This window comes from Mobula hypostoma, chromosome 3, assembly GCF_963921235.1.
Source record: "Mobula hypostoma chromosome 3, sMobHyp1.1, whole genome shotgun sequence".
NCBI classification, from domain to species: Eukaryota; Metazoa; Chordata; class Chondrichthyes; order Myliobatiformes; family Myliobatidae; genus Mobula; species Mobula hypostoma.
In genome coordinates, this window is record NC_086099.1 from 153,976,808 (window position 1) to 153,988,879 (window position 12,072).

A 12,072-nucleotide genomic window follows, 5' to 3' on the forward strand; every position below is an offset into this window, starting at 1 on the left:
GTTGAGCACTGCTCCAAATTTTAATTGCAATCATACAGCAGAGACACAGGCCCTTTCATCCTTCCTTGTCCAAGGTGACTGTGTTGTCCATCTGTGTTAATCCCATTTGCTGGCATTATGTCTTTTATGTCTTTCTCGGCAAAATAAGTCAGGAGCATGCCATATGAGAATAGGTTGAGTGAACTCGACCTTTTCTCCTTGGAGCAACGGAGGATGAGAGGTGACCTGATAGAGGTGTATAAGATGATAAGAGGCATTGATCGTGTGGATAGTCAGAGGCTTTTTCCCAGGGCTGAAATGGTTGCCACAAGAGGACACAGCTTTAAGGTGCTGGGGAGTAGATACAGAGGAGATGTCAGGGGTAAGTTTTTTTTTTACTCAGAGAGTGGTAAGTGCGTGGAATGGGCTGCCGACAACGGTGGTGGAGGCGGATATGATAGGGTCCTTTAAGAGACTTTTGGATAGGTACATGGAGATTAGAAAAATAGAGGGCTATGGGGAAGTCTAGTAATTTCTTAGGTAGAGACATGTTCAGCACAACTTTGTGGGCCGAAGGGCCTGTATTGTGCTGTAGGTTTTCTATGTTTCTATGTCCCTACGGTTTCCAACAAATTTAAGTCCAGTGTATTAGAATCTTCAACAACTTCCCTAATAGAATCTTTTTCCCAGGATAGGGCATAGATTTAAGGTGTGAGGAAAGAAATTTCAAGGTGATCTAAGGAGTAAACATTTCCGTGCAGAGGTTGCTGAATAAGCTTCCAGGGAGATGATGGTGTAACATTTGTTGTTATTGTATCAACAAAGTGCTCTGCAAATCAGTGTTCTGAAGGTTCCTGCCTACCAGAACTTCTCAAAGTGCATTGCCTTCTCATACAAGATCCTAAAACTTCTTATGACTACGATAGGAGCTAAGGAAAGAGTAGGTTCCCTCAGGGACTATAGTGGTAATCTGTGTATGGAGCCAGAGAATGTGAGTGAGTTCCTAAGTCAATACTTAGCATTATTCAACAGGAATAATGATATTCAAACTGGAGAATTAAGGTAAGGTTCCTTAAACTTCCTGCCTTTTTGTCTTGAATGAAGCCCTTCGTTGGTCGGCGTCGACCAGCTGTCTGCATGGTACTGTTACGTACCCCGTAACTGGGTTGCCAAACCAGCAGAAATGGATCACTCAGTTGGAGTCTGGATTACTAGAACTAAGAAAGTTTTATTAAAGAAACAAGCAACACAGTAATCGAAAGGATAATAAATGCAACAGTTCAGCAATGATAAACACACATGTGCACAGAATTAAGATAACAGCATCAATCAAGCTCTATCGTTGTCTAGGGATAAATGACCAATTTCAAAGTGACACAAAGTTCAGTCCAATTTAGTAGTTCAGTTCGCAGTAATCGTTGCCATGGCGATGAACAACGTTGGGTGGAGAGAGAGAGAGAGAACGACTGATCATTCAGAAACGGCTTCCACTCACAGACCAGCGATAATTGCTCACAAGCAGCTTTTGGGCAGGTCCTTGGTGATGTCACCTGAGGTCACCGACTGTGACCCCTCCTCCAGATGCGGTCGATCCTCTGCAGTGAACCCGGCACCCAAGCAAGGGCGGACACACACCGGGTTCCCGCTGATCGTACCTTTCCACCCTGTGCGTTGTCCGATACTTCCCACCGACTCGTGAAAGGCGCACCGCTTCCAGGGTCTCGTTACCTTGGGTGTCGTGTGTGTCCTGCCTTAGCGAACTTGTCCCTTTTTATCCCCCTGCTGGGGTATCGCCTGTCCATCACTGCAAACAGTTCAGGGTTCAAAGGGGGAGCCGCTCCAGACAGCTCTCTCTCTCCCGTCCCTTCATTACACATCTCCAGATGCTGTTTCATTGTGTTCCTTATCTCTCTCTTGAAGACAGGTGGCAGACCAACTGCTGATCACACAGGGCAGCTAACATCTTATCTATGTGTATTCTTGTCACAGTACACAAACCAGTATGTAAGTCAGGGCAGTACGATATGGAGAGAAAGCTGTTGCCCATGTAGCAGGCTCTCCCTCTCCACACAGCTGATGAATTCAAAGGACTGCCAGAGACTGATATAGTTTGGCACCAGCGGCATTGCAGGAGTTGCCAGTCAGCATTGAACTCAACATAGGGCAGCCTTCGGGGCTGCAGTTCCGGACTTTTCCTTGGGGCCTGCTCCTGAAGCCTTCTCCATGAGTGAATATAGCTGCAAGCCAGTGCAGGTTTGAGATCAGAGTTTTCCTTCTCTGAGGTGAGCTACCGACCACGGCTGATGAGCCCCATCTGCCTGAAGCGACTGGTTTTAAGTCACAATAATTCACCTTTGCCCCTTTCCTGTCAGTAGAGATGGTTACGCTGGGCTTAGTAGCTAATCCACATGTGAAGGCCAGGAGCTGGACTTGCTTGTCAGAGTTTATTTGAGATGCACATCAATGGGAGCATTTAGTAAATAGTAGGAGCTTATCTGCACGAGCACCCCCCCTCCCCCAGCAATAACAATGAAGTTAATATTTATCATTATTCACCAAGAACTTCTCCTCTTACTCTTAAAGAAACATGCTGACTCTGAACTCTTTATATCTTGCTTTTGAACACCTACCACGTATCAGACGTTGTTTTCTACTTCAGCAGGTTATCTCAATCTACTTTTCTAGGAGGTTCTGTCTTAAACTATTCAAACTAAGCAGATGCTGTCTTACACTGTAGAAATCATTATGCACATTCAATCATTTAGTAGAATTTGATAAAAGCATTTACCAATCAGGTGTAGATGGTGGAGAACGAGAAGGAAGACTTCTGGTTTCCATTTGCTCCACAGATACAGACTTCCTTAGTATTGGATTCCACACCATTCCACCAATGACACGATGGCATGACTGATTTTTGTTTGTCCTGTTGCAAATAAAATGGTGATGTTAAATGTTCCGTTTCTTCAGTTTTTAAATACTTTTCTTCTTATGGTAAAGAACCACAATTCTGAGAAATCAAAATCTATTCCAATTTTAAGAAGTTTGATGTATAACATGATAGACAGGGTAAAGTACTTTTTACCCCCAAAAATGTAAATATTGAAGTTTAGATAATTCCACTAGTAAGAGTTGTGCGCCATGGCAGCATAGCAGCGTGCACTATTACAGCTCAGGGCACTTTGGATTTCAATCCCAGCACTGTTCTGTAAGGAGTTTGTAGGTCCTGCCTTTGGAATGTGTAGGTTTTCCACAGATGCTCTGGTTTCCTCCCACAGTCCTACACGTACTGGGTTGGTTCACTGGTCACTGTAAATTGCCCTATGTTTAGGTTTGGGTTAATTGGGCTTTTCGGGGCTTGCTGAGGTGGTGTGGCTTGAAGGGCTGCAAGGGCCTACTTCACAATGCACCGCTAAAAAAAATAAAAAGAACTAATTTCATGACTTGTACCAAACAAGTGGCTTAATGAATAAAATGTGGAAGCATACTCCTCTTGCAAATTGGTTGACAACATTCAAATTATCCTTGTTAACAAAGGCATAAACAATAAGTTTGAGGTAAATTAGAACCCAGACACAGGGAAAGATAACATCCTGAAAAAGTATCCTGAAAAAGATACTGAAGATATCCATTTCTTCTACAGGAATGCACTATATTTCCTAAAGCACAACTCTTAAGGGAATCAGAAATCAACCAACTAGGATGCATGACCCAATAAATTCTTGAGGTCACATTAAGGAAGTGGTTAGGAAAGCAAGCCCAAAGCTTGGTTTCATTAACTAGTGGTAGGTACAGGCAATCTTTGCTGAATATTTGTAAAACTGTTAAGTTGGAAATGGAATATTTCAACCAATTCTTTTGGAAGATATGAAGGTCAAGAGAAGAAACAGGGAAGACTTAGTGGAATGGTTTCAGCACTCAGCAATTTCAGCTATGTTATATTCAAGTACTGCTTTCTTAAAGCAAAACTGGAGGGAAAATTTGATAATGGCATTGTTAGATATGTGGGTTATGACCAAAGAAAGAAGTGGCTGGAGTACCTTAGCACTTCAGTGCAAGGGTGTTAATTAGGTGCATCAAAAAACAAACTTTATTGGCAAAAATAGTAAAAAGAAAACAGCTAATATTACTAAAAAACTATCTGCCAGAAAAACACAAAAATACCTCTGTACTTATATTCTTGTCCAGTGTGATCTCCTGGCAGCACCTTTCTCTCCTCTCTACTGAGGGCAAACCTTGGAGGAGCAGCTTAGGAGAACAATGGCGCCTAACAGCGACTCCTTTGCTTGCATCTTCAGAAACAGCTCTATTTCTATCTATAATATCTCTGTTTTTCCCTTTCAGGGTTCTTTTGAAAACCTGACCTGGAGTTACATGCTGACTTTGGTTCTTTCGGGAATGGGACCCGCTCTTGAGGTCTCACAACTGGCCGCAATTCGACATGCCAAGGACGCGGCCTAGAAGACCAGCACGCTTTTAGGGTTCCAGAATTTCATGGCTCTGGAGGCGGGCAGACTCAAGGTCGGTGCTGCCACAGGGAACTGGTGCGTCGTGGGAGACGGAAGATCAAAAGCTGCATGCTGGCTGCTGACTGTGTTGCCAGAGACCTGAGTTCTTTGGGCATAGAGCTCGAAAGAAGCAATGCAACAGACTTTTAATATTGTAAATCAGCGAGTTGTTTGTTATGTCTCCCCTCTCACTGTGAAACGGGGACACCTCTTTTTCCCTTATTAGGGAGAGAGAGAGCCTGTGGTATGTTGAATTACCAGGTAAACGAGTAGTCTTTGGGGAACTGCAAGTCTGTATCTTTATTGACGCTTTGCTGCATGCTTGAGTGCTTGGTGGGGGGCGCCAATGCTTTTTTTGCTGGTGAAGAGGAGGTGTCATTGCTTTGCTGCTGCTTATGCGTGGGTGGGGGGAGCTGGGGGGTACTTTGGGGTTCTAACATTTAACTGTCATTCATTCTTTGGGGCACTTCTCTGTTTTCATGGATGTTTGCGAAGAAAAAGAATTTGAAGGTGTATATTGTATACATTTCTCTGACAATAAATGTACCTTTGAAACCTTTGAAGAGCTGCTTTTTGATGGCACTGGGACATACCATCTTTAATTACCAGCAAAGTTAACTTCAGACTACACATGAATTAGAACATGATGCATCGCATAACGTAGTTACAATATATTACAAAATAAACAGAAGTATCTACCTTAAATACCATATACAAACAACATATACACATCCCCATTACTAAAGAAATGGAATATTCCACCACATAGAGCCGGAAAGGCACCATAAAGTCAAAAGCCAATATGAGTGCATCAGCTTGATTTAGGACCCATGATAAGAATATACCAGAGAAGACAGTTAAGTAGATACACTCAGTGCAACCAAAGCAGAATGACAAGGCAACCTGTGTGTGTGTGCGTGCGCAGATGTGTGCGTTTAAGGAGTAAGTTTATGTGTGCTCTCCAACACAGACATGTAAGATGCCTTATTTGCACTTGCTTGTTTTATTTAGATTAGATAGATGAATGCCGTTCCCAGTGGATTGTTCATGGATTCAACTGAAGTAGGAATGGGATAAGTAAAATTTTGGGCAAAGATGCAAGAAATCTATGAAGGTTTTTAGATCATAAGATATTGGTGCAAAATTAGGTCACTCAGCCCATCAAGTCTGTTCCGCTATTCCATCATGGCTGATTTATTATCCCTCTCAATCCCATTCTCCAGCCTTCGCCCCGTAACATCTGACGCCTGGATTAATCAAGAACCTATCAATCTCAACTTTAAACATACTCAATGACTTTGCCTCCACAGCCATCCGTGGCAATAAATTCCACAGATTCACCACCCACTGGCTGAAAGAATTCCTCCTCATCTCTTTTCTAAAGAGATGTCCTTCTATTCTGAGGCTATGTCCTCTGGTCCCAGACTCCCTCACTATTGGAAACATCCACTCTATCTAAGCTTTTCAATATTCAATAGGCTTTAGTGAGATTCCCCCACATTCTTCTAAACTTCAGTAAGTACAGGCTTCATTGTTAGCCATTGGTGAAGTTCCAGAAGACTTGCAGGTGGCTAATGTTGTTCCACTGTTCAAAAAGGGCAGGAAGGACAAGCCGGGGAACTACAGGCTGGTCAACCTAACATCAGCGGTGGTGAAGTTACTGGAAGGAATTCTGAGGGACAAGATCTACCAGCATTTGGATAAGAAACAAAAAAGAAAATTGAGGTTAGGGCAGCAGATGTTATATATTTGAAGTTTAGTAAGGCTTCCTACATGTCTCGCATAGTGGCCTCATCTGGAAGATTAGGTCCCAGGGAATCCTGGGAGATCTAGTTTGATGGATTCAGAACTGGACCAGAGATAAGGAGCAGAGGGTGGAGGTTGAAAATTGTTTTGCAGAATGAAAGTCAGTGACTAGTGGTGTGTCACAGGGTCTGTGCTGAGACCCATGTTATTTGTTAATTATACAAATTATATGAATGTGAATGCGAGTGCACAAGGCTTGGCTTGATCATGAAAATTTGTGGGTGACATGAAATTAGGTGTTGTTATTGATAGTGAAGAAGGTTATTTTAGGTCACAAGGGGATCTTGATCAGTCAAGGAAGTGGGCTGATGAGTGGCAAATGGATTTCAATAAAGATTTGTGTGAAATGATGCGTTTTAAAAAATCGAATCAACATAGGACTCACTAGGACACTAGGGTGTGTAATGGAATAGAAGGACTTTGGAATACAAGTGTATAGTTTGTTGAAAGAAGTGTCTCAGGCAGACAAGTTGATGAAAAAGGCACTCAGTATGCTGGCTTTCATCAGTCAGGGAATTGAGTTCAGGAGTTGGTACATTATGTTGCAGTTCTACAAGTCATTGGTAAAACCTCCCCATCCCTCACCCCCCACAGAGAAATGTGTATATTTGGTCACCCTGTTATAGGAAAGACATGGTTAAACTGGAAAAAATGCAGAAAAGGTTCAGAAGTATGTCACCAGGACTGGAAGGCCTGACTTTTGAAGGGAGATTGGCCAGGCTAGGTCTTTGCTAGATAAGTTTTATGTTCTCCTCATTTCTTTATCAATATTTTGGTCTTTTGCAGAAACCTGAAGGATTCCCAACCATCAAGTTTACTTCTCTTTTCGGCAGAACTTTTGGGTAAATATTTTAATTCCGATTCCTATTCTGACATGTTGGTCCACGGCCTCCTCTTATGTCACAATGAGGTCACCCTCAATGTGGAGGAGCAACACCTTGTATATTCCATCTGGGTAGCAAACAACCTAATGGCATAAATATTGATTTCTTCTTCTGGTGAAAAAAAATTCTCCCCCCGACCCCCTTTTTCTATTACCCACTCTGGCCTCTTACCTCTTCTTCTCATCTGCCTACCACCTTCCCGGTAGCCTCTCCTCCATTCCTATCTTCTATGGACCACTGTCCTCACCTATCAGATTCCTTCCCCTCTAGCTTTTTACTTTTCCTACCCACCTGGCTTCACCCATCACCTCCTAGTTATCCTCCTTTCTCTTCCCCAACCTTTTTATTCTGGTGACTTCCCCCTTCCTTTCCAGTTCTGAAGAAGGGTGTTGGTCCAAAGCTTCATTTCCATGGATGCTGCCTGACCTGTTAAGGTCCTCTAGCATTTTGTGTGTGCTGCAAAGGATATCATTAACATCTTTTCTCATCTGTGATAGGATGCATTTCTGCTGTGGCTTTTGCAGTATTTGGGCTGGGTGTAGAGAAGAGCACCTTCACAGATAGCATCAGGAACAGATACAATACATGATCTTCCACATACACTATCATAAAGACAAATAAAAAATGCCAAGATAGTATCTGCTGAAAAGAATGTTAATCTTTCAGGTTCTATTCAGATTTGGGAGAGAGAAAACAAGTTAGTTTTCAGTAAAAATGGTGGGAGTGGGAGTTTGCTGGAGAAAGAGACCACCAAATTCCATCAACAGTTTAGCAAGCTCACTCAGGCTTTGCAGAATAACATAAATTGCAACTGTAATTTGAGATGGAATCAAGCAAATGATAAATTGGGCATTCTGGTCCATTGTTATTGAAATAACATCAGAAAATGTGAATTTTCAGCATTCACAACACAACTGAAATATACCACTAGAATCTTCTCAAATGGCAGAGGTGATGTGAAGCACAAGGTTACTGCAAAATGTTTACTGGAGCAATGAGCCAAGAAAGAAAAAGAGGGAAAAATAAAGGGAAAAAAGTGAGAGTGAGCAAAAAGAAGGGAGAAACTGTGCTTCAACCCATGCTGTGTTGATTTTTTAAGCACTCAACAATCTTTCTGTTTGTTAAATATTGCCAAGGTGAATATTTGTTCAGCTCTGACTTCTGTACTTTGCTGCTGTGGGTGTGCTGACCAACACTTATCTCCCAAACATAGGAATCAAATGAATTCTAAGACTTTGTTTTTGTCTAACCACTATTGTCTGAAAATCCAGATAAATGCATTAATTTAGTTAAAAATGAGTTATGCAAAATTATTAGTGTCTCTCACATGCTAATTAATGTTCATCATATATTATGCAATATTCACAGTGGACCATGAAACCCACACAAATAATGATCACCAAGGCAAAAAAACCTGCTTCATGAACTTAATAACACATTAAATAATGTCACGACAGAAGATGTACTGATAAGAATACAAGCACTTTGTAATGTATGCTAAGTATTTATGTTAACAATTATGGAAACAAGCAAACCTGTTCTGGCTTCTGTTCCCAAGTGTAAAATAGTCTGCAAATACTTTTTTCTCTCGAGATGGTGGCTGCTTTGCTTGAAAGAATGTGTGATGTTCTACACAAGATTTCCAAAGGATTTTACATGCTCTATAATTGAGCATATTAAATCCAACAATACTCTCTTGGGATTTATTCTGTAAATTAAATAAACAGTTTTACACATATAAGCTTCTTTAATAAGTCTCATGTAATGTTCATAGCTGATAAAACAGCAGCAAACCAAAAAGCACCAACTTATCCCTGCAACTCTCAAAGGTACCTTTCTCAAATAACAATTCATATAATCATTAACACAAGACTTGTTTACCTCTGATTGTATATCATTTTTGTATGAAATTTGTTAATGGCCACATTATAGACAATTTTATTAAAATTCAGATTTGCAAAAGGCATCTAGTGAAAACCTGGAAATGATATGCCATGTCTCTCACAACTGATGGGATTTACTTTGCTCAATGACCACTTTCAAAAGTCAATCACAAAACACAAAGCCAAGTTTTCAGAGATACAGTGACCTACATCCAGTTGCTCAGAATTCCTGAGAGTTTAGCACTAGGCACGCTCAGGAATCTGCAATGTGAGTCACGGGTATGGACTGTAAACGTCCCTAACTTTAAACTTAAATCATTAATTTTACCTATTTAATTGCATTGGACTCAATCTGAGATTGTCTTTTCCCTTCCATGAAGTCCTCCTCAAGACTGCCACAATCAACTTGATTTGTCCTATCTATGTGCAACTTAAGGTCACCCATAATATATTTATTGGTTTACTGCCTGCACCACTGAGACATTATTATTTGGTGGCCTACACACAATTCCCACCAGTGATTTCCCCCCCAATTCTACCTGAATGGATTCAACATTCTGCTCCTTAGATTTTATAGTTTCTATTGCTCTGCTCTCATCCTACCCAAGCTCCCTTACCCCTTTCCTTGCCTATACTTCCATATTACCCGATACCCCTGGATATTTAATTCCATTTCAGCTTCACCCAGTAACCACATTTCTGTAATGTCCACTATTTCATTCTCCTTTGACCTAATTTGCAGCAAAAGTTATGCAGGTATTCAGATGAAGTGTCCTTACACTCATTGTCCTTTTAGAATCTAGTAATTTTCGTGTCCTTTACATTTGATTAATCTATACTCCAGTCAAACTTCCTCTTTTCTAACTTTTGCTTTGGTCCCTGCATTTTTTGCAACAATTTCTGTCCCCCCACCACATCGTCAGCTGTAATAGCAATCGTCCTAGGATATTGATCCTGGTCCTGCCCAGGTGTAGACTATCCGGTTTGTACCGCCAGAGAACCAGTTCCACCTGCCCCACAACCAGTTCCAATGTACCAGGAATCTGAAACTCTCCCTCCAGCACCAATGCTCAAGTCACATGTTCATCCTAACTATTCTGCTATTCCTAATGTGACCAGCACGTGACATAGGTGGCAATCCCGAGATTACAACCTTTGAGGTCCTACATTTTTAATTTATCTCCTTGCTCCCTAAATTATGCTTGTAGGACCTCATTCACCATGACAGTATAATTAGTTTGGCATCCCCACCCAAAATAACTGCTGTCAAAAATGGATATACTATTCAATCCAAAAACTGACTTCATTCAATGTAATTACATTACTAAAGGTATTTTCACTGTGAAATACTTACAGGATTTTGTCTTAACTGAATGAAAAATCGTTTCCTCTTGAATGAAATCTTCATTATATTTACCCTAAAGAAAAGTATATTCTAAATACATTTCAATGAGAAGAAAGTTGTTCCACATGAAAACAGAACATTAGTTGCCAAAATAACATGCAAACAGCCACATAAATATGTTTTGAAATAAAAGTCATAGATATTATAAAGAGGATGATAGTTACATTTTAATGCATTAATGCACATGGCCAAGTGGTTAAAAGCATTTGACTAGCGACCTGAAGGTTGTGAGTTCGAGCCCCAGCCGAGGCAGTGTGTTGTACCCTTGAGCAAGGCACTTAACCACAGTGCTCTGCGACAACACTGGTGCCAAGCTGTATCGGCCCTTGCCCTTCCCTTGGACAACATCGGTATCGTGGAGAGGGGAGACTTGCAGCATGGGCAACTGTTGGTCTTCCATACAACCTTGCCCAGGCCTGCGCCCTGGAGAGTGAAGACTTTCCAGGCGCAGATCCATGGTCTCACAAGACTAACGGATACCTAAACATTATTTACCCCTATTATTTCCTTCAAACTATATGGGTTGTTGACTTAATTATGTGTTAATCACTGTAGGAGGTGGTCAAGATCTACTCAAATAACATTATCTTATTACTCATCAGATCTGCTACATTACCAATCTTGTAGTTCATTCTTCTGAAGATAATAGTATATATTAGAAACAAGGATCACTTTAATGTTATGCCTGGAAACTTTTTCCCAACAGATTAAATTAAAATTTAGCATACAACTTGCAAATACTTTTTAACAATATATAATTTAAAACAATTTGTTTTCCAATTTTTCAGCCTTATAACAGAGACACTAAACACTTAGTTCCTCGATTGGTAAAAAATGAAATCAAATCAGTAGAAAGAGGTGGCAAGCAGTTGGAAGATGTTGAATCATTCTAGATAGAGCCAAGGAACTGCAAGGGTAAAAAGACCCTGATGGAAGTTGTATACAGATCCCCAAACAGTAGTAAGGATGTGGCCTACATTTACATGACTAAGGATGTGGCCTTATAATGGTAGAGAGAGAATGCATGCCAAAAGGGCAATGCTACAATAGTCACAGGGGATTCCAATATGCAGGTAGATGGGGAAAATCAGGTTAGTGCCGGATTACAGGGGGGTGGGAATTTCTAGAGTGCCTATGAGATGTTTTTCTTTCTTAAGAGAGGCTCCTGGTTAAACACACTAGAGGATCAGCAATTCTGGATTGGGTGTTGTGCAATGAACCAGAACTGATCAGAGTGCTTCTGGTTAAAGAACCCTTAGGGGCAAGTGATCATAATATGATTGAATTCACCCTGAAATTTGAGAAAGAGAAGCTGAAGTCAGATGTATCAGTATTACAGAGGAGTAAAGGGAATTACAGAGGTATGAGAGAGGAGTTGGCCAGAATTGATTGGAAAAGAACACTGGCAGAGGTCACAGCACAGCAGCAATGGCTGGAATTTCTAGAAGCAATATGGAAGGCACAGGATATATACATCCCAAAGAGGAAGTAGTATTCTAAAGGAAAGATGACACAACCTGTGACTAACAAAAGAAGTTAAAAGCCAGAGAGGGCATATAATAGAGCAAAAGTCAGTGGGAAATTAGAGGATTGGGAAGCTTTAAAAAAAA

At 41.0% G+C, this 12,072-nt stretch overlaps 1 protein-coding gene across 4 annotated transcripts in view; it reads right to left on the reverse strand.

Moving 5' to 3' along the window:
* Nucleotides 1-12,072, reverse strand: part of LOC134344332 (tyrosine-protein phosphatase non-receptor type 3-like) — a 190,360-nt gene that overhangs the window by 101,289 nt on the left and 76,999 nt on the right. For all 4 annotated transcript variants that reach the window (XR_010017417.1, XM_063043923.1, XM_063043921.1 and 1 more), the window contains exons 11-13: nucleotides 10,412-10,475; nucleotides 8,710-8,882; nucleotides 2,768-2,902 (exon numbers count right to left, since the gene is read on the reverse strand). Coding sequence is in view for 3 of the 4 variants with exons in the window: in XM_063043923.1 (XP_062899993.1) it covers nucleotides 2,768-2,902; nucleotides 8,710-8,882; nucleotides 10,412-10,475 (372 nt within the window). In the remaining variant the exon portion in view is untranslated. The remainder of the gene's footprint in view (nucleotides 1-2,767; nucleotides 2,903-8,709; nucleotides 8,883-10,411; nucleotides 10,476-12,072) is intronic.